The sequence below is a fragment of the Hoplias malabaricus genome, chromosome 11, assembly GCF_029633855.1.
Source record: "Hoplias malabaricus isolate fHopMal1 chromosome 11, fHopMal1.hap1, whole genome shotgun sequence".
NCBI lineage: Eukaryota > Metazoa > Chordata > Actinopteri > Characiformes > Erythrinidae > Hoplias > Hoplias malabaricus.
Window position 1 is genome coordinate 24,050,743 of NC_089810.1, and position 27,411 is coordinate 24,078,153.

Genomic DNA, 27,411 nt, shown 5'->3' on the forward strand with positions numbered 1-27,411 from the left:
ACTTCCTACCCTCAAGCTGTTTCTGTGTGTGTGCGTGTGCCGGCTGGCTCCGAGGGCACACTGGCAGGGGCCGGGGCATGGCAGTGGGGGGGGCGAGTGGTGTCCGCTCCTCAGCAGCGGTCAGTGTGGGGTCTAGGCCTGGGCCTGGGGTTGGGCTGGGGCTCCTGGGCCAGGACACAGAGGCCAAGCGAGCAGAGGGCCTGGGGGCCCGTAGGTCTGGGAGCTGGGGCAGGAGATCGGGCATCCCGGACAGGCCCGGGGAGCATGCGCTGCTCTCTGCGTGTGTGGGTGCTGCTGGGGTCTTTGGCCCTCCTCTTCCTCACCTCGCTGCTCTTCTCTCTCTCTCTGAGAGGGGGTCCTGGCCTGCCCTATCTGGACCCTGGTCCTGGCTGGGAAGAGGCCCACAGGGTAAAACTAGTGCCAAACTATGCAGGGTCCCACAAAACCCTTCCTGCCGAGGGCGTCCTGCAGAAAACCTGCGCATGCGTTCGCTGTGTGGGAGACCCTGGCGTGTCTGACTGGTTCGATGAGAACTATGACCCTGACATCTCTCCTGTGTGGACACGGGACAACATCCAGCTACCTTCAGATGTCTACTACTGGTGGGTGGTGAGTAAGCCAACTATTTATATATGTTTTTTTCTTCTTTATTAATATCATATATCTCCATCAGAATGTTTCTTACTGCACACTGATTCCTATATTTTGACGACACATACAGTACTTTGCAAAAGTTTTAGGCATCTGACAAAAAAAGATTTAAAAACTGTTTATTAGTAGTAAGATTTTATTTGCTCAAAGAAAAAAAACTTATTACATTTTGTTATATATATATATATATATATATATATATATATATATATATATATATATATATATATACATATATACACACACATATATATACATATATATATATATATATATACATATATATACACACATACATATACATATATATATATATATATATATACATATATATACACACATACATATATATATATATATATATATATATATATATATATATATATATATATATGTATGTGTGTATATATATGTATATATATATATATGTATATATATGTGTGTGTGTATATATATATATATATATATATATATATATATATATATATATATATATATATATATATATAAATAAAACAAACAAAATGTAAGAAAAGTTATGTTTGGTAGATTATTTCTTTGTTGTAACAACGCTTCTTGGCAAAAAATCTTATACCGTTGGAAAGCCTGTTTATTTTCCTTTTAAATGGTTCCACATTTTGTGGGATGAGCAGTAGAGCTGAGTATGTGGCTTGTGCCTATGAAAAATTTGCCACATCATCTCTGCCAATGGGTTCTTAAGGCACAGTACCCTATTGTTGGCCATCATCCCCAAAAAAAAAATAAATAAAAAAAAATTATATATATATATATATATATATATATATATATGTGATAAAGCTCACCCCTTCACCATCGCAAAGTGAAATGGTGGGAGGTGTTCTCTATGGGTAGAGTCGGGCGAGAGGCCTGAGATGTTATAAGGTCGACTTGAAATAACACCGAGAGGTTCGATTTTTGGTTCCCTTCCACCTTTATTTACACACCAGACTTTATATTATTATATACAATATACACGCGCGCTCCTTGTGAACAAAAAAATAACAAAACAAAATTCTCTATTAGCAGAGACAAAAAGGATAAAGACAACTAAATCATGAATCTTATTATGCCCTTAGGTTATGCTTCTCTCGCCACGGTCTAGAAGAGTCCTCCCTCTTTTACCCCTGTGTGGTATATATATATATATAGGTAGCCCCACCCCTTAGAATATACCATTCCCTGAAGAGGTATAAGTTATAGTATCTTGGATATACAAGTTTCATAAACAATAAAAATTAACAATGAACTAACAACTGTACCAAGATTCAGTTACAGCCATGGCATGTTTAACATTCATTCATAATATCACTATTTGTTAGATAATATATTTTCCCTCTTCTAGATGCTAGTTCCCCCTTCCCTCTGTGGAGAGTGGATTCAACCAGGTAAGTAAAACTCAGCATCAAGAGATAGTACCCCTTTCCCTCTCACATGACCCGTATGCAGGTGAGTAAGTACAGGTAAGTATACATAATGGTTTCTCTTGGTGATGTGTCACAGGTACTGTACATCATCACACACCCCCCTCCTTAAGCTCAATGCCTTCCCAGCGGCGGGACAGGTAGTCAGCTGTTACATTATGGGTACCTTTTCTATACCTTATAGTAAAACGATAGGGCTGTAATGACAAGTACCATCGTGTAATCCTAGCATTAGAGTCTTTCATTCTTTGGATCCACTGCAAAGCTTTGTGGTCCGTCTCTAGAACAAAGTCATGTCCAAGCAAGTAATACTTTAAAGAGTCAAGTGCCCATTTGATAGCGAGAGCCTCCTTCTCGATGGTAGAGTAGTTAGTCTCACGTGGAAACAGTTTCCTGCTTATATACAGGATAGGTTTTCTCTCATCGTCCTCCCCCTGTAATAAGACAGCACCCAACCCTGTACCCGATGCATCAGTCTGCACAATAAAAGGTTCCGAAAAATCAGGGCTGGCTAAAACTGGCTCCTGGCATAATGCATTTTTGAGGTCTTTAAAAGCATACTCACAGGTCTCTGTCCATTTAACCCTTTGAGGCATGTCCTTCTTGGTTAAATCCGTCAGTGCTGCTGCTTTAGACGAAAAATTAGGGATGAATCTGCGGTACCATCCCACAAGACCTAAAAATGAACGTACCCTCCTCTTTGTATTAGGCAGGGGTGTTGCCCTCACTGCCTCTACTTTGTCCACTTGAGGTCTAATTTGACCTCCGCCCAGGATGTAACCTAGATATGAGACCTCCTCACGAGCGAGATGACATTTGCTTGGGTTTGCTATCAGACCTGCATCCGCGATCTTCCTCAGGACAATGCCTAGATGTTGTAGATGTTCTTCCCAGGATGAACTGTAGATCACCACATCATCAATGTAAGCTGCTGCGAAGTCCTCCGTACCTCTGAGAACGTCGTCCATTAACCTCTGGAAGGTTGCAGCCGCACCGTGTAATCCGAATGGCATTGTACGGAAATGGTATAGTCCTGATGGTGTTCTAAATGCAGTCAGTTCTTTAGCGGACTGGCTGAGTGGAACTTGCCAGTATCCTTTGCATAAATCCACCGTGGACAGAACTTTAGCCTTCCCTAGCCTCTCTATTAGGTCATCTGCTCTAGGCATGGGATATGGGTCAAAAGCGGACACGGCGTTTAGCTTTGAAAAAGTCAATGCAAAACCGTAAGCCTCCATCTTTCTTGGGGACCAAGACGACAGGGCTGCACCATTCGCTCTTCGACGGTTCTATTACTCCCATTTTGATCATTGCTTCAACTTCTTTTTTCAACTCTGGGACAAGTCGTGCTGGAACTCTGCAGTTGAACTGTCTAATTGGCTCATCTTTGATGAGTCTGATGTTATGCTGGGTCACGTCTGTTAATCCTGGTTCATCTGAGAAAAGCTTAGGTGGGACCACGTGTAGTAGTTCATTTTGTTGCCGTGATGTTAAGTGGGGCACCTTTGGAAGAACGAAACCTTCGTTTCTTGTGGGGAAATACTGTTCGGCCACCTCGTCTTCATCATGAACGGCCCTTATCCATAGCTGCTCCGAACTCTTATTCTCAGGCTCCTTCCAGGGTCTCAACATGTTAATGTGGAAGCTCTGAAATTTCTTCCGTCTGTCAGGCAGGTGGAGTTCATATGTAGTTTCTCCAACTTGTTTTTGCACTTTATGTGGCCACTGCCATTTGGCTAAAAGCCCAGTGTCACTGGTGGGTAGTAGAATAAGCACTTTCTGCCCGATTTGCAGAACTCTCTTCCTTGCCACTTTATCATACCAGTGTTTTTGCTGTTCTTGAGCTTTCTCCATGTTTTCATGGACAGTACTTGTCAATTGACTCAACTTGTCTCTGATCTTCAAGACATACGTTAAGATGTTCAGTTTCCGTTCACTCTTCTCACCTTCCCAAGCTTCTTTCAGGACATCCATCGGACCTCTCACCTGTCTTCCGTAAAGGAGTTCAAACAAGGAAAAGCCGGTGGAAGCTTGAGGTACTTCACGATACGCGAACAGCACATAGGGTAACCACATGTCCCAGTCTGTACCGTTGTTGTTCGTCACCTTCTGTAAAGCTTGTTTCAGAGTCTTATTGAAACGTTCCGTCAACCCATCAGTTTGAGGGTGATATGGTGTGGTGTGAATACTTTTAATGCCTAATAAATCGTACACTTGCTTTATTTGTTTTGAAGTGAAGTTTGTGCCCCTGTCTGTCAATATCTCTTTCGGGATCCCTACTCTTGAAATAAGTTGTATCAGAGCATTGACAATTTGACGAGTTTTAATGTTTTTGAGGGCAAAAGCCTCTGGATATTTTGTCGCATATTACTAAAATGTAACGGTTGCCGTTTTTTGTTCTAGGTAACGGCCCTACTACGTCCATTGCTATGCGAGAAAATGGTATGTCTATTATAGGCATGCTCACCATAGGCACCTTGTCTGACTTTTTTAGAGTTGCAGTGAGTTGACATTCCGGGCAATTATTGCAGTATTTAATCACATCTGCATACTGACCTGGCCAGTAAAATCTGTATGTTATGCGGCTGAATGTTTTAGCTTGCCCGAAGTGGCCTGCCCAGGGATCTGAATGTCCCATTTTAAGCACTTTCTCCCTAAGGCTTACCGGGAGTACTAGTTGCTCACCTTTATCAGTGATTCTATAGTTTGTTAACTTTAATCGCTAAGTGGCAACCTTTATCAGAGATGTCACTATAGTGTTTGCTTTTTTCAAATAGTGGTTTTAAAGTTTCATCTAAATTTTGGAGTTGTTCAAAGTTAAAGGGTAAACTAATGTTATCTGTATCTGGCAGTTCTATTTTCTCCAGACATTTGGTTCCCATAACTTTAGCTTTTCTTACATCTCTCCTTGTCATTTTTTTAGTTTCTGCAGCATAAGGCAATTCCTTAAAAAGTTCTGTGGTATCTTTGGCTAAATTTTTTCTGCTTTGCCTGGTCACTACCATAGCCTCTGCCATTTTTATATTTTTATAGTTCAGTAAATCAATCAAAATATGGATGTCTCTGCCTAGTATGATGGGATATGGAGCGTTTTGTACCACGCATACTCGTACCAGGTAGGATTGCCCTTTAATTGATATATTAACCTCAGTTGTAGGATAAATCTGCTCATCACCATGTATGCATCTGACCTTTAACGTACCTGTAAGGCTATATTGAGAGTTTTCAAGACATGCTTGTGTGACTAAAGTTTGGCTTGCCCCCGTATCTAATAAAGCCCTAAACTATTTGCCATTCAATTTAACTGTTACTGTGGTTTCATCCCTACATTCCTGTGTACTAAAGGGATTTTTCTAGGGGTGTAGCACAGTTGGTTAGAGCTAGTGGGAGGATATTGACATTCAGAGCTTTTTTGTCCTATTTGGTTACCGCTAAAACATCTTACTTTTGGTTTTTCAGCTGAGCTTTTACTGGACTTATACCACTGCATTTTAAAGGCTGGCTTTGAACGTTCAACACCACTACCATAGTCACGTCTCTCAAACTTACTGGTCTGTTTGGTGAAGGTTGACTTTCCGAGCTGGAACTCTCCCTCGGCTTGCCGTGCCGCGATGAAAGCTTCTGCCATTTCAACCGCTTGCTCCGCAGAAGTCGGGCTGCGTTCCAATATCCAGCTCTTCAATTCTGGATTGATTACGCTCAGGAACTGTTCCAGAACGATGGTTAGTCCGATGTCCTCTTTTGTCTTGTCTTTTGGACGTATCCATCTCTCATAAAGTCCCGTGAGCCGCGTAAATAGTTCCCTCGGCGTCTCGTTCTTTAATGCGTGCCCTTTACCGAAACGCTGTCTGTAAGTCTCCGGGTTAATCTCAAACTTCCTGAGAATAGCCTCTTTTACTGCTTCAAAGTCATTTATCTTTTCAACGCTCATGGCGACGTAGGCTGCTCTTGCCTTTCCTTCCAGCAAGGGGACCAGATGAAAAGCCCAGTCCGTTTTCTGCCATCTAGCGCTAACCGCTCAAACATTATGAAGTAATGTTCGATGTCATCCTCATCTTTAAGCTGCGGGAGTCTTGGCCACGCTACCTGTGTTGTCCTTAATTGTTCTCCCATGGCGTCGTATGCACTTACTGCCGGAGTCGCGGGTCTGTATATTCTTGTGTGCGATGCTGTTGTGGAATGCTCCGTTTCCCTGTGTTGTTGTACTCCACTTTGGCCCCTCCGTACTTCTTCCTGTAGAAGGCCGAACTGGTGTTGCAGGGAACGCCACCTCTGCTCTTGCTTCGTCGCTTCTCTCCGCAGTTCTTCATCTCTCTGCTGTTGAGAGCTGAAAAAGCTTTCGAGCATCTGCTGTAAGTTGGAAATCTCCGATGTATTCCCTTTGTCGGTGGTTGACTCGCATTCCTCTTCTTCGCTCTGTGTCTGGGTGACTGGTGGTTTCTTGGGAGCCATCTTCTCCTAGTGGTAATTGTTGGGGTTGCACAACGCTCATCTGCTTTTCGGCGTCGTACCTCTCTCTCGTTTCTTGTCTTGGACTATATGTGGTTGCTGTCATCAGGTTCGTAGTCACTGCCACCATTTGTGATAAAGCTCACCCCTTCACCATCGCAAAGTGAAATGGTGGGAGGTGTTCTCTATGGGTAGAGTCGGGCGAGAGGCCTGAGATGTTATAAGGTCGACTTGAAATAACACCGAGAGGTTCGATTTTTGGTTCCCTTCCACCTTTATTTACACACCAGACTTTATATTATTATATACAATATACACGCGCGCTCCTTGTGAACAAAAAAAATAACAAAACAAAATTCTCTATTAGCAGAGACAAAAAGGATAAAGACAACTAAATCATGAGTCTTGTTATGCTTCTCTCGCCACGGTCTAGCAGAGTCCGCCCTCTTTTACCCCTGTGTGGTGTATATATATATATATATATATATATATATATATATAGGTAGCCCCACCCCTTAGAATATACCATTCCCTGAAGAGGTATAAGTTATAGTATCTTGGATATACAAGTTTCATAAACAATAAAAATTAACAATGAACTAACAACTGTACCAAGATTCAGTTACAGCCATGGCATGTTTAACATTCATTCATAATATCACTATTTATTAGATAATATATTTTCCCTCTTCTAGATGCTAGTTCCCCCTTCCCTCTGTGGAGAATGGATTCAACCAGGTAAGTAAAACTCAGCATCAAGAGATAGTACTCTTTTCCCTCTCACATGACCCGTATGCAGGTGAGTAAGTACAGGTAAGTATACATAACGGTTTCTCTTGGTGATGTGTCACAGGTACTGTACATCATCACAATATATATATATATATATATATATATATATATATATAAACACTATCTGCTGGAACTGGATCGCTGCATGGTGGTTGACATGCAAACTGCCTGGCGACTGACAGTGTTTTTTAGCACCAATAGCACTTTAACTGCCTTCAGAAGGGTTGTTTGTAGTGCATGTACACATAGGTGACATTGTGTGATGATTCGCAAGTCACATTATAATTCTCTGAAAATAAATTCAGCACATCACAGCATTAAAGGTAATCTCATGCATATTTAATATAGTATTAGAAAACACTCTAGTACACACAATGTCACCTGTGTGTACACGCACTACAAACAACCCTTCTGAAGGCAGTTAAAGTGCTATTGGTGCTAAAAAACACTGTCAGTCGCCAGGCACTTTGCATGTCAACCACCATGCAGCGATCCAGTTCCAGCAGTTTTTAGCAGTTAATTGGACACAATAAACATTATTCTGTTGGCTGTTAAGAAGCAAATGTGTCCTTGCATAGCCTTCCAAAGGAAAGCTAGCTTGTTGTTAACAAAAGCTTAGAAAATGGTTGTTTAAAGGAACACCACATAATATTGTTGCTTTAAAATTACAGCTTCAGAGTCATTGTAATGAACAACTCACATGTAATAGGGAGAACAGAGCCTCTTTGGGCTCCAACACAGCAGAAAGTGTAACTTCTGGAAGAGGGTGCCAATTTCAATACAGTGCTGTAAACATGATTCACCCTAGGGGAATTCTAGGAGCATAGTTCTGGACTGTAAAATTAATCATTAAAGTGGAATAAAGTGAAAAATGTGTGAGGTGCGAGGAGAAGGGTAGAATGTGGGCCTAAAAATGAAACTTTAAGAAAAAACTAAGCAACTGTAATAAACTCCATAGGATTTGAATAGTGGCTTTCTTTGATTAAAAAGTCTTTGGGTTAGTTGGAGGTGTTTTTCCCCTGAAAGCAGGGAAGGAGTGAACTCTGGAATTGTGCTTATGCAGCGCGTCTAGGAGACATAGAGCCAAAGGGGCAGTTTTATTAAAGAGAACATGAGTAATGTCTGAAAATGAAAACGAGTGCGCTAGCCGAACAGCACACAAGTATGTAATGAGGCCCAGAACGAATTGGTGCCCAGAGAGGCGCCTGGCTGATTTAAGCTGGAGGCTGTAACCGATGAGAGGAGAAGGTGGTTTTACTTACGAAGCGAATGGAGTGGGTGGGGGGGGGGTGCTTTTTTTTTTCTCAGTGCTGGGTGTTTAGTGAGGATGCTGGGTGACTAAAGTCTGCTCCGAGTCATGAATCTGTTTGGACCCCTGGCTACAGTTCTCGAGTCTGTCATGTCTTTTGGGTGCTTTAGTCTTGTCATATATTTCTTTGTGGCTCGCTAATGCACAGAAGTGCCAGCATGCTCAGTTCTGGTTTAAGGAGTGTGGACGTGATGAAAGTAAATACCGTGTGTGACAGAGAGGGACAAAAGTAATGAGGGAGTAGTAGCGCTGGTGTTGGTGCCAGAAAAAACTGGAGAGAGAAGACAGAGGTGATGTATGATTGAGAAAGGTTGAGGAGGAGTGAACAATGGCCAGTCGTAGGTGAAGTTCATCCACTGTGAGAGAATTCACAGAGATTTCAATCAACTTTTTTGTTGTTTTTGCTCACTCCCCAGAGCACAGGATGCTCCTGTGTGACATACCTTCTCCTCCCGCTACTGGCCTTAGCTGGGCTTAGAATAAAATCACTGCCTGGCATCGGCATCCAGGAATCATCTGCCAAGAATTATTGGGCATAGAAGAGAGCTGATGGGCATGGCCAGCCGCTGGCACAGGAGAGACATAGACTGATGGAGGAGGAGAGTGAAAAAGAGGGGGACAGGTGAAAGCAGTTCAGTTAGAAGTAGAAAGATAATGGTGGATCATCTGCATGCGCTTTAGCAGGCGTGTTTCTTCAGGTCCATTTGTATTTTTTCTAATTATAACATCCGGGAATAGTCATTATATAACATACAGCTGAGCATATAGGTTCCATGGTTATAGGTTATTGAAATCCTGTATGGAAACACACTGAAACAACCAAAGTATCATGAATAGATACTGAATTAGTGAAGCAGTCTGATCCATTCTATAATTTTAGTCTCTAATTAGTGATGAGTAAAACTTCACTTTAGAATATGGAAAAATCATGGTTTATTGGTGAATTATTAAACTCTTAGTGAATAAGTCAATAAACTGCATACAGTAGTAAGCCTGCAACTGTCAACCCAGAGGAATCTAAGTCCTGGCATATAATGTGTACATTTATGTAACAAAGCATAGTCAATAATTTGCATAACAGGGTCTTAAAGTGTTTATTGTGCATTTTTGCAACCAATAATGCGATTAATGATGATTTCCACATAAAGTAGTAGTTCCCCAGTTAAGTACTAGTAAATATCACACTAGAAAGCTTAAAGCAAAGTGAATATATAATTTATACATGCCAAATTCATGCATTACTGAGTAAAGAACAACACTTTAATGAGCCAATACTTTGTGTTCCTTAAAATTAAGTGTCACTAAAGTTTTTTTTAAGTCCAATTTTCTACCCAACTTAGCCAAATTCCAAGTCACCCAGTGCCTCCAAGTTGGAAAGTGTGTTTCATTCAGGCCGGATTGTGTATTTATAGGGACTAACAACAATCAAGCACAAAAAACATGCCATTATTTGGGGAATGCCTCACGTTTTCAACATTTTTAAAACCCTCTAGATTGGGCCAGGAATAACACAAGCGTCTTTCAAGACTTGAAGCCAGCTAGACCACCTAAGACAATGTAAAAATGTATTCTTTGTCCTTCTCTGTTGCAAAGGACAAACATCAATAACAAAACAGTTACACCGGTATTGCCTGATGTACCATCAAACTCTCAAGCTTCACAATTCAGCAAAGAGGAGTCAGTCTTTGATTTAGGGACATGGGCTATTACTGACCAGCCCGACCCCCTGGGCAGTCCATCAAAACTGCTGCCACTCAACCTTAATAATGTCTCTTTCTTTCTCTCTCTAACCATATATTCTCTCTCTCTCTGCCCCATTTGTCCTCTCCCTCTTCCCACCCCCCACTCCCTGGCCCCAAAATCACCCCCACCATCTTTCTACTCCATGTACAGATGCTGCAGCCACAGTTTAAGCCTCACAGTATTCAGCAAGTGTTGTTGAGGTTGTTCCAGGTAATTCCGGGGCGTTCTCCGTATGGATCGTGGGACCCGGCTCGCTGTCTACGCTGTGCCGTGGTGGGTAATTCTGGAAACCTCCGTGGAGCTGGGTATGGGCCAGTGATCGACGTGCACAACTATATCATGAGGTGAGAGAGGGAAAGTTGACAAAGCTAAAAAGTGACTTGACTGGAGTCTACTGTAAACCTATATTTTGAGTCCTGGTGATGCCTCAGCTATTCAAACCCAAGAGTTCAAGTCTCTTCCCTCATACTCAGCTAGTATAACAAATCTACTCACATATCATTCTGCAAAAGTGTTAAGCTATCCAGAGACAAGTTGGCAGCAATTCAAAAATGTGATTCCGAGAGATCTAGTTAATGGATGTAGCCAGCAATAACTGAACTACCAAGAAAATAAGGTAAAATTAAAGCTATTAAAGTACATAGATTGAATATGTTTTTTGAGATATACCTGAGATCTATCACACTTTCAAAAAACATATTCAAACACGGGCGTACTAGTTCTGCTTAGATTTGATTCAGAGAAACACATCTACACTTAGCATCCCTTAGCTGTAAGCTCTTCTTTCTTGAGATGCAGTGGATTGACACTTCAAGAGATTTCAGCCTTCAGAACAGAGAAGATTGAGGTAGGACACAATGTGCTTATTTGGTGAGGAAAAAAAAGAACTAGGGGTGCATAATGTTGCCCTTGGGGAGGTGTGGAGGAGTTACAGATGTTGCAGAGCGAACAGAGACAGCAGGAGGTGGAGTAGAATACGAGAGCAAGATGAATGCATAAATTGAGGTACTATTTTGGTAAAGCATTTATTGATTCAGCTTTGAGCTCTCAAATGAGTCCTGTGTCGCTCCCCGTATCCATCTCTTTCTTCTTTACAGCGCCTGCCTCGTTCTCTCTCTCTATTGATGTGGAGCCACTGTCTGCTCTCGTTCTGCCGGCTTATAACCGATGGCTTGTTTGGGCAATTTGGTGCCATGGGTTGGGATGAAATTGGTTTGCTCAGGCTCCTTTTTTGGTGTCATTCTGAATTGATCCAGCGATGCCGACTTTGAAGACAAAGCTAAAAGTGGGTGCTACAAGGTTATAGTTACAGAGTAATTTTTCATTACATATTGATGAGACTGAAACTGAAATGCTGCTGGAGAAATGCAATGCTTCTGTCTCTCAATGTCATGTTGTTTAGAGGACCCAAAACAAATATATCAGGCTGTTGAAAAATATGGCATGTATTCACAGGCTTCTCTCTGGCCTGAGTGTTGGTCCTATAGTTGGATCCCTGGTTTTGTAAATCAATCAAAATTTTTTATATAGCACTTTTCACAATACAAATGGTCACAAAGCAGCTTTCAGAGATCCTGGTCCAAGCCCATGTGGAGGAAACTTTGAAAGGAACCCATCCTCCTCTGGATGACACTCCTCTGGTCATTAAAAAGAACAGAGCATAAGTTGTGAGGGCATAAAAAGGTGTAGGACAATTTGTCAGGTGATGCTGTTGGAGGGAAAAACCTGGTGTCGCTTTGAGCTATACTGCTCCCTTGCATGGCCAGGCCGAAAGCTATGGGAGATCCTTTTGGGGGATCCCTAAAACGAAACATATAGTTGGGAGTGCTGGATCAGGGAGAGCTGCAGGAACAGGGAATCTGGATTCATGAGAGGCAAGAGAAAGAAAACCAGGAAGGAGGGAAGAACAAGAGGGGTTAGTAAGTTCATGGCAAAACAGGAAAAATCACCCTGCAGGAAAAATATAGTCCAAAGGCCAGACAAGAGTACCCAGCAACAGAGATGTGAGAGTGAGTGGTGGGTGGTGGGTGGTTACCAGCAAACAAACCAAAACAGATGTGTGATGTCTCAGCTATTTGATGCCAGGAATCCTAAAGAGCATGACTGCCATTGCCTCATGAATGGGTGTGATGGCACTCATTCTTCCCAATCTCTGTTCACGGGGCTAGGAGAGACAGAGTTATCACAGAGGTTTTTCAGCTAATGGGATAGATCTGACCAAAATGAATTCCCCTCAGATGTGCTTAAATGCTCAGTGGCATAGCATTAGCGGCGATTCGAAAAGAAGCAGTGGAATGGCCTCCCATCCTGGCCTCTGATGGCTGTGACATCATAAGGCACCTAGTGTAAATGTTCATCTCATTTATATCTTAGCTATTACATTCTCAGACAAAAAGGTACAAACAGTGTAAATATACCCTTTTATTATTATTATATAATAATAATATATAATTATATATTATTATTCTCTTTTAATAAGAGAACATAATATAAGTCCTGGAGATGATATTGGGCACATGAAATCAACACAATTTTAAAATCTACAATTATAATAGTATAAGGTACACTTATGCTATCCAACTATAAGTACTGAATATCTACAACTGAGGGTACCACCTCAATGACAGTTTTTCTGACAGTGTATTAACAGTAGCTCAGAAGCAAAGATGACTGTTTAGTGAACTCTTCTTAGCTTCTGTATGTGCAGCAGGGAAGATCCTATGTTGCAAGATGGAGAATCACTACAGAAATTGTTCATGAAACTGAAATGTATTTAGGAGGCTACTGGACACCTGAATGTTGGTAGATGAGTCTGTTGGTAGATGAGCATTTACCAAACCTCCAGTACATTCATAGCAACTGTCAGTATGGATCAGCAGTACCTGTCTCAAATGACATGCCTTATAAATAAGTCTGGACTGCATCAGTTGGGGCGCCATCCTCTGTTCCAAGCTGGAACCACTACAAAGGACTGCCAATCTCTCCCCCACACCGCAATACTGCCAGGCCTTCAGATATCTGTGAAATAAATCTTTCATAGAGTAGACACAAAAAAACCCTTGTGTTCTGGCAACCACTGTCAGTGGGTGTGAGGCTTGGAAGCATCCAGGGGAATCAAAGAGGCGGAACTGAGAAGAGGATAGCTTGTACATTTTTTGTGATTGTGCTGCAGAGCTTTTTGTTCATGTCCTGCGTGCTGGTGTTACCTGTGTTTTTTGGCCCTGATTACTTAGCAGGCCCACACTCAGGCCTTTCATCTGCGATTCCCTTGCATTAAACATTTGAGGAAGATCATCTTATTCTCCGTTGAGACTTAAGAAAGTGCTCTGGTTGATGAAATAAAAAATTAAAAGCAAGGCCCTGAGGTTCCTGGAGAGGCTTTGACTCTTAAGAGGATAAAGATAGAGAAACATATAGATTATTGCCAAAAACCCACATCAGAACCTGTAGCAAAGCATAAAAAATGCTCATTCTATTTCCTGAATATCTTTCCAGTAGTGGGTGTATTTTATTCATGGTTGGCACACAAAGGACAGAAAAAACCTGTATTCAAGTAAAAACACAGTAAACACGCCTGATTTCTTGGAAAAGTGGTAAGGGCATGGATGCAATCATTTGCAGAGAAAAAGGAGCTGATGGCCAAGTGGCTCAAATTTGGAGGTGGGGTGAGAGGAAGGGAGGGCACATGGATCTACAGCCTGGAAATTGAGAAGTGAAAGGCAGGCTGCAGAGACAGACAAAGACAGGGACAGAACATGGATGAATTGAATCTCTCCATAGAGACCTGGCTGTCAGCTGCTCTCTTTGTCTGTGTCTGTCACTCACTATCTCTCTCACACTGTGCATCTTTCTCATTTTTTAGCCAGTTTATTAAACATGTATATATATCCATTGGCCATTTGATCAGAAACACCTGCCATTACAAGTTCTCTTAGTAGGATTATGATTACTGACTTGCTCATCTTGTCGCTACACACTATATCTGCCTCCCACTGCCCTGTCTATCAGTGGAAAGGTGAAGCATAGGAGATACATCAACATGGAATCAACGGCATTCACATACATCCTAGTCACTGCAGGGTTAAGAATTATATGCCAACCACCAAGTGACTGAACACTGATGAAGGCCCAGGGGATGACTAATACAAACTGTGAATAGACACTGATGATCTAGAGTCTTCGTACACCTACAAAGGTGAACAGAAAAGTCCAGCACTAAGCTGAGAGACAACAACAATGCTGTTCTTAGCATTGCATGTTTCCTGTAATCAGTTTTGTTGGTTACATTTTCTCCTTTGCAGTGACACAGTGAGGTCTGGCCTCTGGGGCGTCCATTGTTTCTTAAACCACCAGCAGTGTCTTGACTGATTTGTTGATTTTTGACATTTGTGTCTGTAATAATATTTAGACAGCTACATGTCCTTTCAGACCCATAATACTGAGTGGTTGTCTTACAGTCTTGTTGATATACATTAATATAGATTTTTTTTTCAAATCTGAAGCAAGACATGTGGGTTAATGAAATGTGCAGAATATGTAAATATTGTTTGAAACTCCAGCAGTGTTTTTAGGTTTGCTAAGATGGCTAGGCATGACATGGTGTATTTTCTGCCATCCCTTGTTTATTCTCTTTCTTTATCTTGGGTTACTCACGTCTCTGTCTTTCTCGCTGTTAATCCGCCTATCTTTTATGTGAGTGTCACCTGGAAGTAGCGACTGTTGGTCTGTCTGTCCCACTTGGCGTAATTTTGTGTGATTTATGGAGCTCTTGTCAGTGATTTCTTGGCTTTCCTTGGAAAGTTGAAAGTGTCCTCTTTAAGCTTTGCTATATTTATAGTCCTCCTGCGGCAGGGAGGACCCATGGACTACAGCACTATTCTGGTCATGATCCAATAGCACATTGTCAGGCCTCTGAAGAAAGTGGACTTTTTTTTTTTAACCTACATCCACCACAGAAGCCGTAAATGAGCCCTCTGTGTTGTCAGATTTTGCGCCCTTTTTGTCATGCAATCCTTCAAACTCATGTTCTAACTGTCTGCTCATTTACTCCAGATCTGCATGAACGAAATCTAATATGGCAGAGTAATGGAGCTTTGTGCCAGTAGAAATACATGAGCTGTGCTTCATCTGTGTCTGGGCTAAGTGACTAACCACAGTCTGGGCTCTGTTTGGGTGTGTGTTCCAGGATAAACCTGGCTCCCACAGTGGGATATGAAGAGGACGTGGGCAGCCACACCACCCACCACTTCATGTACCCAGAAAGTGCCAAGAACCTCGCTGCCAACGTCAGCTTTGTTCTAGTGCCCTTCAAGACTCTGGACCTGCTCTGGATCACCAGCGCCCTCTCCACTGGCCAGATTCGCTTGTGAGACACCACACACACATTTTTGCTTTTACTCAGTGTCAGAACATGAGGTCATAAATAAGTTACATGTCATATATGTGCATATATAGTACTCCAAAAGAGACCATATTTTATTTGCACAAGTTCCAGCCTAAATGGCCATTAAAAGGAGGTTTACATTATTAAAAATGAAAAGTGATTTCTAAGAACTTCTAAAAAATTTTGATTGGTTGAATTTGTTAACACACATTGACCTAAACCATCCCGTTACTCTCACTAGAGACTATTCAGGACAAAATCAGTCTCACACACATTGCACCCCTCTTTTCCTCATAATGATTTCGTCAACATTATTTTTCATGAAAAGGCTAAGCATCTCTAATTTTTTTTAAACTTCCTAAGCATGCTTAGGTCATACAGTTATATTTCCATTCTTTAAAACATACTTTTTCTCAAAGAAATTTGTAGGAGAGTTTTTGCCTTAGAAGTGAATTGCATTTTCTCTTTCTGATGATCCAATAATTCCAAACATGTTAAATTGTGTTGAGGTCTAAGGTCCGGACTAGTCATTCTCTAAAATCACTTTTAGTTTCTTTGTGCTAATGTTCGTCTTTTGTGTTTGTTTTCTTTTCTTAATAACAGCTTTTTAACAGCTGCACATTCGGACCAATAATTTCGTTCTGTCTTTCAGATACAACCGCTTTTGAGTACTGTTTATATGATGGTGGTTGTTTTGGTGGTCTGCTATTTTTGCTGTGAATCCCATTTTCTGAATATCTTACAATAATTTTGAAAATTTTTTTTTTTCAATTTTATACCTTCTTCTCAATAAAATTAACATTTTGTCTGGATATCAAATATACTGCTGGTGGTCTCTGAGTTTTGCAGAATTTTAACATATTTAGTGCATGTTTGTCTAAAAGACAGACATAGGCACACACACAATGGATACCATCATCTATTCTTACTTTCTTTAGTATGAAACAGGAGTAGATATACACATAAACACTCCAACAAGTGCACAGTCTCACACAGCTGAACAATTGCTAACACCTACACATTCTGTTCACAGGTTCATAGTAGTCTTCAGTCTCTCACTTCCACCTAAAACACACACACATTCTCACATATTATAACTGAGAACACATCATTAACAAAACCTCCTCAGCCTCATAATCACCTTTTTTCATTTTCTTTCTTTAATTTCTCATCTCTATCTCTCTCTCTCAGCACCTATGCTCCAGTGAAGCAGTTTCTCCGTGTGGACAAGGACAAGGTAATCTGCTCATTTCAACACAGATTTATGGTGTTATTTTGTAAATTTCTCCCTAGATATCGAAATCAGTCTGTCCATTTTTGTTGTTGAATAAACATGCTGTATCTCCAAAACATTTCAGGAGAAAAATTAAATTATTTGAACTTTGAATGGAAGTTAATGAAAATTTGACTTTTATGATTGACTTTGGGACATTTTATTTGGTCCCTTCATCAAACAACGTAAAGAGCAGCTGGATGTATAGGTAGATCTATGTATAAGAGGCTGGTTAAATAACAGGTCTATAAAATCATCTTGGAGAGGCATGGGACCTCACTGTTGAGCCTTCAAGATGTGTAGTGGGCTCAAATAAATGAAACAGAGCCGCGGCTCTGACCAACGCATGGTATTGTGCCTAACAGCATCAGAAACACACAAAAACAGAGCACGTTCCTGTTGTATTTCCTATTATTTATTTATATGAAACATTGTAAATTACCCAGTCCCGCTCCACTGCACGATAACGCTGTATTTGAGGTTTTTATTGAGTTACTGGACCACGGATGAGGTCACAGTTCACACTGAAAAACCTCCCATATATGTAATGCTGCAGGCTGGAGCACAAATCATCGTATTGAGTAGGCGGGGTACCTGTCAATCATTTTCGACTGCAGCTAATCAGATGCAAGACTTTCGTTGTCAGTCACATTTTATTAAGCCAATCAACAACAGGAATAACTCGTCAATCATTTTCCACTGCAGCCAATCGTCTTAATACAGATCTTTCAAAAGAAGGTGGAAACTACGACGCTATTGGTTAAAACTCGCGCGATTAAAACTACAGAACAACGGTGAAGCAGGATCTGTACATGTATTTTACAAAATACTATATTAACAGTTAAACAAACTACTGTGCTATTTTAGTTTGTTCTGCCTAAGGTAAAAACTAAACATAGAGAAGCTGCTATGCCGCTCTTAAATGGAACCAGCTGACTGAGAACATTAGAACGTTAGAAGAGCCCAGACTTTAGACACTTTCCTGTTTGAGCAGTTACCGCTCAATTTAAAACAATCTTCACTTTTAATTCTGTAACAGTATTTTTGTGTTTTTTGCTTTATTGTATCATTTTAATAATGTATTTTCTTTGATTGCACTATTTTAATAGTGTTAAATGCCTTTTATGTTTTTTTTTTTTTTAACTTTGGTCTTAATTTAACTGCATATTAAGAGTTTCACTCTGTAAAGCACTTTGAATTGACCTTGTGTATGATAGGTGCTCTATAATTAACTTGCCGTGTCTTGCCTTTAGGTTGTTTATTATTTAGCCAACTTGTCTTTAATTAAAGTATTTTATTTGCATTAAAAAATACTATGTCATTACGTTACAGTTAGTAAATGAATAAATCTGACGTTGTTTCATTTGAGCCTACATCGATTTCCAGATCATCGGTGCAAATAATTTTAGGTTGTGGTAGCCAAATATAATCAAACTCTATATGGTTCCTTTTTCCAATTGAATATTTTTAACCACTGCCAAATCTTTGTACTTACAATTGTCTTCATATATCATGCATCTTTATTTCCTTTGTATGACATTTAACATAAATTAATTAACTCTAATATTCCTATCAATATTCATACACATTTGCTGCTTTTGATTTGTTAGGCTATATGATGTATACAGAACAATCTCCTTGTTTAAGACTCTCACATTTGTCTTGCACTCTTAGAATACTTTGTATCAGTGTTATATGGAATTATCTAATGTGTTTATAGATTGCTAATTACTTACAAACAATTACTTCTCTGAAAAATTCTACAGACAGTAAATGAGATCTGTGTCTGGATAGCTGTGCTACTGCATGAATTTAAAGTGGTATTCAATTCTTTTTTGATAATTCAGGGTTTTATTATTACTTTGTATTATTATTAAATACATTGTTCATATTTCTAATGAACCAAATGAATGTAACGAATGTTATTTTTCCACAAAGATTTATTTGAGTTACACAGACATACACATTCCTCCTTGGCATATTCACCATTCCAAGGACATCCACACACTGAAATGCTTGTGGTGAGGCTGAGGATATTACTCTACAGCTGTACAATACAGTGTATACAGGAGAAAAGATGACTAACGTATACTGTACATGCAGAAATGTACTAAACATATTATAAGGTGCAGCTCCATGAGTAATTTTATGGAATTGTGACAAAGTATACAGTCCATATACGAGAAATGAAACAGACAGCATTGACAGAAGTATATGTAAGCATGTAAAGAGACACATTAAGCAATTTCATGAAAAATCAGAAATTTGAGAACAAAATGCAACATATTCAGTAATAGTACAGATGCTTCAGTGGTAGCATGGTAAACAGGTTATGTGCTCAGTGATTGCAGTCTGCTGTGAGTTTGAGTCTTTATCAGGTGTCACGAATGGTAAATATGGGAGTTTGCTGTATGTGTTTCTCAGCACTTCTGTGGTGTGTGTGTGGGGTGCTGGGGGCTATACCTTATTTTGCTGAAGTCAGTGGGGATGTTTGGTGCCATAGTAAGTTTGGTGCTTCATGATGATCTCTCACTATTTAAAGAAACAAAAAAACAAACAATATTTCTCCACAGAAAAATTCGAGTAAGTCCATTTTTATTGCAAAAAAATCTGCTGTCAATTTCAGAATTTAGAAACAGACTTTTTGTAATGCAGACTCCATATTGAAAAATGAAAAAAAATTCAGAATTACTTTCAAAAACTTGAAGCAGAACTACATAATTGTGTATTCTTCTTTCAATATAAACTATTTACTTCAGTAATACTAATTTTAGTACATTATAAAATAGTTCAGTCCATTTAAAGAAATAAAATGTGGTAACAATAAATTAACTATTTTGAAACCAACCACTGCTTACAGCATAAACCAGGAAAGACTCTACAACTGTTGAGCGTTACCATACCTTGAGTGTATGCAGGTCCACTGATTAACTTTTTTTTTCTGCCTCCTCTGACGAAATTTTCTCCACCTCTGACTAACCAAGAGTAATGGCCTATTGTACAAAATTAAGGTACATATCATATGAAACATAAATGCTCATTTTTAAGAAATGCTGAGCACTAACTTACTCTAAGCAAACCTCGCGTCCTAGTTCTAGAGTTACTGTCTTAACACTTGATAAATATAGTGATAAGTTACTGTGCTAGCAGATTACCTGTCTAAACAGTGTGTTAAATCCGGTTTAAGTTACAAACAAAGCTGTAAGTTCCCAGGCGTTTCAACTTAGTGCTTGTCCGCCATATTTTTGCCGCTGCAAACAAAGCCCTGTAGGAGGGGACGTGAACGCCATTGGCTGCATTAAAATTGATGGACCGCTAACTCTGGTTAGTGATTGGCTTAATATAAAAGTAAGTGACATCAAGACTCGCTTTTGTAATTGGCTGCAATCGAAAATGATTGACATATGCTCTGCCCTTTACTGACGCCCACTGGCGCTCCGGCCTGAAGCATTACCCTTCTCAAAAACCTATTCTTATTTGGTTCCATTTGGGAACGAACTCATTGGTGGAAAAGCGCTATGGGAGGTGCCTAAATGATGACCTCAACGTAGTGGGTGCTTAGGGATGATGTGTAAAGATAATAAGGTGGGCCCTATATGTAACTGAATCATTAAGTGCAGGATTTGTAGAGCTATCCATTGCTTCTTTTTAATCCATAGCTTAAACAACACCACTGGACAAGAATATTTACTGCCCAGATCTTTTATGCTAGCATTTTGTTTCCCTGATTTAACACCAACATTTCAGCGCAGTTAGAGATTGCTAATGAGATGATAAGTTACATCGAGTGTGTTAAGAACAGGGCAGTGTGCCCCCAGGACTAGAGGTGGGAAACACTACACTAGATAAAACTCCTGTGCTGAGATAGGAACCAGATTTGCAGCTAGAGACAAGCATCTTCTTCCAAATTAGAGTCAGTGTTTCTTGTCAGTGATTATTGTGGTTCTGTGATTTGTAATTCAACTCAAATCTGTAAAAGCCATACTTTCTGAAAAGTCAGCATTTCTGAGTGTGTGACCTTATTTATTCACTAAACGTGGAGTAGTAATAGTAATAGTAGTCCTGTTCAAATTGTACTTGAGTTTTCTGAGTGTAACAGCTGTCTAAGTGTGGGCCCTATCACTGGGAAATCACAAGTTCAGTCCCTTGTGATGCTCCAGCCATTTGTGACCTGACATTCAAGAGAGTCCTAGAGCTCTTGTCTGTCTGTGTGGGTAAGATAGCCTTTCCTCATTCCCATCAGTCAGCAGCCAAAGAGTGTTTCTGTTAGGTAAAGTAACATGTTTGCTCAATTAGAATTCTTCTCATAGTTTTTGGAGTTGTTTTAAAGTTGCATTAGCATTCGTTTTCAAACAAGTGGTTGGCTGGGAAGCATATTCAGGCTTCATCCTCCCAGCTTGGTTGCGTCATGTGACTGAGAGAGACCCAGCTTTTTAGTGGTACTGACAAAAATTTGATGCTGTACTTTTTATGAGGGTATGTTACATAGGTTTTTTAAGCTGTGCACTCTCGACAAAAACACATCTTACAAGTAACACATGTGGAAAACAAATCAAGCTCGAATACGACTCAAGGTTCTCATCTTGTTGGAGACTGGAGAACTGCCCCCAAACCTGGACTCATTCTAACTGCCTTGTTGTTCATCTCCGTTTGATTCTCCTGCAGGTTCAGATCTTCAACCCAGCGTTCTTCAAGTACATCCACGACCGCTGGACGCGGCACCATGGACGCTACCCCTCCACTGGCATGCTGGTTCTTTTCTTTGCTCTACATGTGTGTGACGAGGTAAACTGAGCTTAGAAACTCACACTCATTACATATACACAAAGGTTTTGTTTGGAGAAGCATCCTATTAAAGAAGCACAGGTCTTAAAACCAGCAGATTTGATTATGTGACAAATGAAGCCTGAAATATAGCTTGAACCATAAATAAAATTAGTTCTGTAGTAACCACAGTAGTAATGTTTTTATAGCTTTTTTTGTGACTGTTAAGAGTTGAAAAAACAAAAGTTTTTAAAAAGAATTTTGTCTGAAAAACAAAATTAATATTTTTTTAGTAGGTTGGTATAGTCTCTGGATAAGTTTAGCACAATTTATTCATTTAAACTGCTAAATTCTTACATTAACATGTAATGAACTTGCCCTAATTAAAAATTTTGGTTACATTACTGTACACCACCAGGTGTGTTGGGGAGTAATTTAAAGTCATAAACCAATGATATCAATTTTTCATCTCCCACTTACATTGTAAATGGGCAAGCTAGGTTCATGATACATCTGTATAATGATTTATGACTTATTTGATTAGTTGACTTAAGTAATTTTAATGAATAAATAATTTAATTATAATTAATATAAAAATGTAAATAATTTTAAATAAAAAATGGGCAAATACTCAAATTCATGGTATAAAAAGGGAGGTAATCTTCTACTGTACAGTACTGTAGGTCATTGTTTATGAAATCTACATAAACGTTTCATAACGAGTGACTACTTTAAATTTTTCTAAAGGCTTATTCCAGCCAACATTATAAAGTGCAAGTGTTCCTGAAAGAATAATTGGTTTCACTCCCTCACTGACTATAATCTCTCGTCTCTAATGTTCTTATTGCTGAAATGAAGCATGCAAACTGTGAAAGTGAAAAAGATAATCTCTGTCTTGGCTTAGGTGAATGTATTTGGCTTTGGAGCAGACAGCCGCGGGAACTGGCACCACTACTGGGAGCAGAACCGATATTCTGGAGAGTTTCGTAAAACAGGTGTCCATGACGCAGACTATGAGGCTCAGATCATAGACCGGCTGGCTAAGGCTGGCAAAATCACAGTGTTTCCAGGGAAGTGAAGCCCTGAAAAAGGTGCGACTGGGTGAACAATCTAAACCTACTGAACAGGTCCTGCTCCAGCTGACTTTCTTTTTGTGCTTGTGTACTGTGTACTAGTGCTTTCAGAATGGAAACAGTCCTGAAGAATGGTTCAGGACCTCCCCACCAGTGGCCAGTCCTGATTAGTCAGGACTTTGACCCCAGCCCCCCACCATTTTTATTGGTTGGTTTTGAACGGAGGCATCTATAACTGTTCATTCCAAGCCTACCTCAAGCAGGAAGGGGAACTGAATCAAAGATGGACACTACACCCAATTCCGAACAGCAGTTGGGGTGACCAGCGATTGGAACTGATTAATCAATTTTATATTCAATGGACGGACTACATAAAGCCAACACAGAGAAGTACGTAGAAATATGACTTGAAAACTGTCAACATAACAGTCAGTCATCCTGTTCATACCCCTTCTCCCCTGTTCTCAGCCAGTGAACTGGGAGCTGGGGGTGAATAGCCAACAGTGACCGCTGTCCTAGTGTTAAAAGCCTGTGTGGTTCATAAATGCCAGGACAAGCAGTCGCTGCCAGAGTGTACTGCATTGCAGCAGGTAGAGACACTGTGTCACCAGGGTGCGCATTTGAGCGAGTAGAAGCTTACATGCCCTTACAAAGAGAAGAGGTGTTTTTAGTTGGTCTTGTTTAATCCTTCACGGTACATTTTAGAAAAGTATTGGGTCAGTGAGACCTTGCATCACGTTGCTGTCCCAGTCATTTTAACAGATGTTTAGTCATCACACGGTTTAATTATTTTAATGTATAATTACCATATGGTATTAGTCATCCCGCTGATTGGCTCACTTAAAGAGGAAGTGAAGTCCACGCTCAGTGTGATTGGTTGAACTGAAACCACATATTTAGTCCAGTATGCTCACATAACCAGCCTGTGTTTAGACGTACACTTATAAAAAAAGAAAACAAATGTTTCAAATAGTATTTACTCGTTTGTTGTCTGCAGAAGTGGAGCCAAATTATCAAATGTACTGAACATGTACTGACAAGGATAATGAAGTATTATCTGCTGCCACCTTGTGTCCACTGAGGGACACTGCCTCAATTATGAGCAAGAACAAAAAACGTATTTTTCTGTGACAAATCCACTAGTTGGACGCTGGGGAAATTAAAACTTTCCTCTGAGAAGCCCACACTGCTTTACGATGGGGAGAGTTGGAGACCGGCATCATCAGGATGTGGTCCCCTGCCATGTCTCTTGTAACATTACTGTGACAAATAGCCTTGTCTCAGACATAGTGCAGCATGTAAGATCATGTTAGCATCAGTACCATTAGGTATTTATGACTGATCCATGGGGAGATGTTGCTGCAAAGTGAATTAAAGTGTTTTTTTTTTTTTTTTTTTATTCCTTTCTGCCAATTTTGCTTCTTAAGACACTGAGACAAATCTAGACTTAAAGGGGCATTCTGGCCAAAGTGTCTTGTAGCACAGCATTAGCTCCCTCCACATCATTTGCTTCACAAAATTCACAATTTATGTCTGCGTTTCCTACAGTACAGTGCCCAGCATAAGTGTCAAATAATTCTGACTGCTAGTCTAGCTATAGTGATGTCTAAGCAAATAAAAAAACAAGTTATCATTGCCTGTTTTGCACTGGTTCTTAAACCATTTGCTAAATAATATAAAAGATTTCTGTCTTATGTCTAGTCAACATAAAGGTAACGGATATATAGGCTTTCAGCCATTGAAAGGAGAACAGCAGTAATGTTCTTGGCATAAACATAAGTCACTGGAGTAAACATTTTTTGCTTTTTCATTTTGATAATTTGAAAACTTTTTTAATACTTGGTAATAATGCATTCACCTGCCCACCTGTGACAATTTGTCACAAAGAAGCTGATATTTTTCAAATGTTCCTCCCAACTTCAGAAAACGTGATAAGTAATTAAAGTAATGCTGGGATAACACTACACAAATTTAACCAGATTCTGACACAATTTTATCATATCTGACATATTTCCAGCGTCTGAATCGAATATGAGTGTTGGAGAAGACGTTAGAATTTTTTTTGGATCTTTTTGCATAGTCTGATGTGCATATAGTCTGATATGACATGTTCCTTGACGATGACCTATAGGAGGACACAGCACTGTCTGGCACACATCTGTAAACATGGAGAAGTGAAAGGTGGCTGCTTCTGCAGCGGTCAGGTGGAAAAAAAAACTGAGGAAATGCTATTGACATGTTAACACATCATCTCAAGTTTTTTTGCAGGTCAGACAATCCATAAATACGCTCCGTAAAACCCAGGAATGGGTCCACAAAAAATGTTCTTCTATAAATTGCATAACCACCAGCATCACACACAGCGATTCTGTTGCCATAATTGACAGTTTCTTAACCTGCCTCCCCAACTACATTGAAACTCACGCAATAACGCAGTCTGAAGAATGGCCCGAGTCAAACATGTAGCGTTGCCATTCTCCCGACCAAGACATGCACAAATTTATAGCACTAATCTGACATACTGATTGTCGTGAAAGAAAAATATTGTGTGGTGTGATCCCGGCATAATACTAGGTAATATTTTTACCTTAAAATTACAGCTTCAAAATCATTGTGACATTCTACGGACCTGTAACAGGGAGAACAGAGCTCAGCACTGCAGAAACTGTGAAGTAACTTTTGGAGGAGGGGAGGAAACCACCCCCAACACTCCTTGATGTCAGGACTTTGCTGTAAAAATGACTCTGCAACTATAGGCAGAGCCAAAAAAAAATAAATAAATAAAAAATCTTACCAAGTGTTACTTTAAACTAGAGCTTATTCTAGAATCTACTGAAGCTTCACCACAACATGAGTGAGTCCTATGCTTTTAACAGCCATGTTGAGGAGTATGTTTTTTATTTTGGCCAAAATGCCCCTTTAAGTGTTGCTTAACCATCAAGTTGACTTTAATAGGTTTCCCGTGAGTGTATAGCAGTGTTGTGTAGAAGAGGAGAGAGCGGCAGGGTAACCCACTCTTTCTGCTTTGGCATAGTCCATGTTTTCAAGTGCAGTAGAAGCTTTTTGAATTGTAGACATATCAGCTGTTTCCAGTAGTGTGGATAACATGCGTAGATGTGCACACACATGCTTGCGTGCCTTATCCTTGCTATGGACACGTCCTCCTCCTTGCAGTGCAACAGAAACCTCATATTCCAGCAGAAATCAATTTTTTTCCCTTCCTGGGCTGTGCTTTTAGTCTTGTTACTGTGCATTATATGGCCCACGTTCTATCTCTCTCTCAATGGCCAAATGTTCTCTGAGGCCATCATAGCTCAGAAGCAGGGCAAAATTGCGCAAAAGATCACCCATTTACACCCATGTAAATATTTCATTATTACAGCCCTTCACATTAAACACACACTCTACTCCCCAAAGCTCATCTACTGTTGTCCATCACTGCTGAGCACTGTGCCTTCAGGACCAGGGTGAAACCTTCTGCCCACAATCCTCTTGCCTCTGCCCTCATTATCTGTTCTCACTCCGAACTTCTTAGCTCTTCACACACTATCAGAGGAACATTATTTTGTGTGGGTACAGTTCTCTAGTGAACTGTAGTGAGTTTCACATTAGTGAAATGTGATTTCATTAATATCATGTTTCCTAACCTCTTGCAGGCAGAATTATCCCATCAGAATGAAAGCAATTTGCCACCAAAGATTCCCATTGAAAATGAATCAGTTTTAATATATTTATAAAGAAAAGGTCATGTTCCTTTTGAGTTCAAAGCTCAAAATGCTATTCCGAGGCCATGAGAAACGCTAAAACCGCCTACATATGAGAAGTTAAGGTTTTCTACATTTGTTTTCATCCACACTAGTATCAGGTGTCTTTGGATGAAATAGTGGTCAGTCTGTGTGATGTAGTAGCATGACAGTTTCGCACTCACAGCACACTGAATCCACACATCTGTTTGGCCCATCTTTGAGTATTCACTCTTGCCTGCACTGATGTATGTCTACCTATACTGTATAATCACCATCATACTCTTCATATTAAAGGCCCATATTAAAGATCTGTGCGTGGTTCCCTGAAGACTGAATATCACAAGGAGGCTTTCCACGCACTGATAGGGTTAACAGTGTTAGATGCAGGCCATGTTATCTGTGATGTTTTCTCTTATGTATCATTGTGACTGGGTTGTGTTGAAAGTTCTGAACTGCTATGCTCGTACTGAATTGAATCCATCAGCCACATATTCCACACAGGGGCCGCTCCTTCAGTCGAGTACCCCACAAATGAACCAGTTATCCACCGACAACACTGACTGTACATAACATCCTGGAATCTTTCTGCACTTCTTAACAGAACTCCTCCTCGTTAGTGGTGTAGTTGACCATCACTGGGTTAGTGCCCTTTCCTTCCTTTTCCAACCTCAATCTGTATGTGTAATTATGGACTGTTTTTATCTTATTCTATTCTAAAAAATAAATGCAAATTTAAAAAATGACTTTGTGTATAAATCTTACCTGAATGTTTTTGACACTCAGCCT

The 27,411-nt window shown here is 40.1% G+C and overlaps 1 protein-coding gene and 1 long non-coding RNA gene across 2 annotated transcripts; one reads left to right on the forward strand and one right to left on the reverse strand.

Moving 5' to 3' along the window:
- On the forward strand, positions 1-27,341 carry st3gal2 (ST3 beta-galactoside alpha-2,3-sialyltransferase 2). Its single transcript, XM_066684688.1, has 6 exons — positions 1-609; positions 10,537-10,730; positions 15,572-15,751; positions 16,961-17,006; positions 21,708-21,827; positions 22,711-27,341. Exons 1-6 carry the CDS (start codon positions 265-267, stop codon positions 22,882-22,884), a joined length of 1,059 nt encoding a protein of 352 aa, XP_066540785.1. The 5' UTR covers positions 1-264; the 3' UTR covers positions 22,885-27,341.
- Positions 19,074-20,308, reverse strand: LOC136709442 (uncharacterized). Its single transcript, XR_010804492.1, has 3 exons — positions 20,198-20,308; positions 19,946-20,035; positions 19,074-19,574 (listed from the first exon to the last, which is right to left on the reverse strand). It is a non-coding gene; the product is annotated as an uncharacterized lncRNA (long non-coding RNA).
- Positions 27,342-27,411: the final 70 nt, after the last annotated feature.

Bases quoted from the DNA above. Each gene is read 5' to 3' on its own strand.
- st3gal2 (XM_066684688.1), top strand. From the start codon at position 265: ATGCGCTGCTCTCTGCGTGTGTGGGTGCTGCTGGGGTCTTTGGCCCTC. The intron at 10,731-15,571 runs GTGAGAGAGGGA...TGTGTGTTCCAG, and splicing joins GTGCACAACTATATCATGAG to GATAAACCTGGCTCCCACAG. The intron at 15,752-16,960 runs GTGAGACACCAC...TCTCTCTCTCAG, and splicing joins TCCACTGGCCAGATTCGCTT to CACCTATGCTCCAGTGAAGC.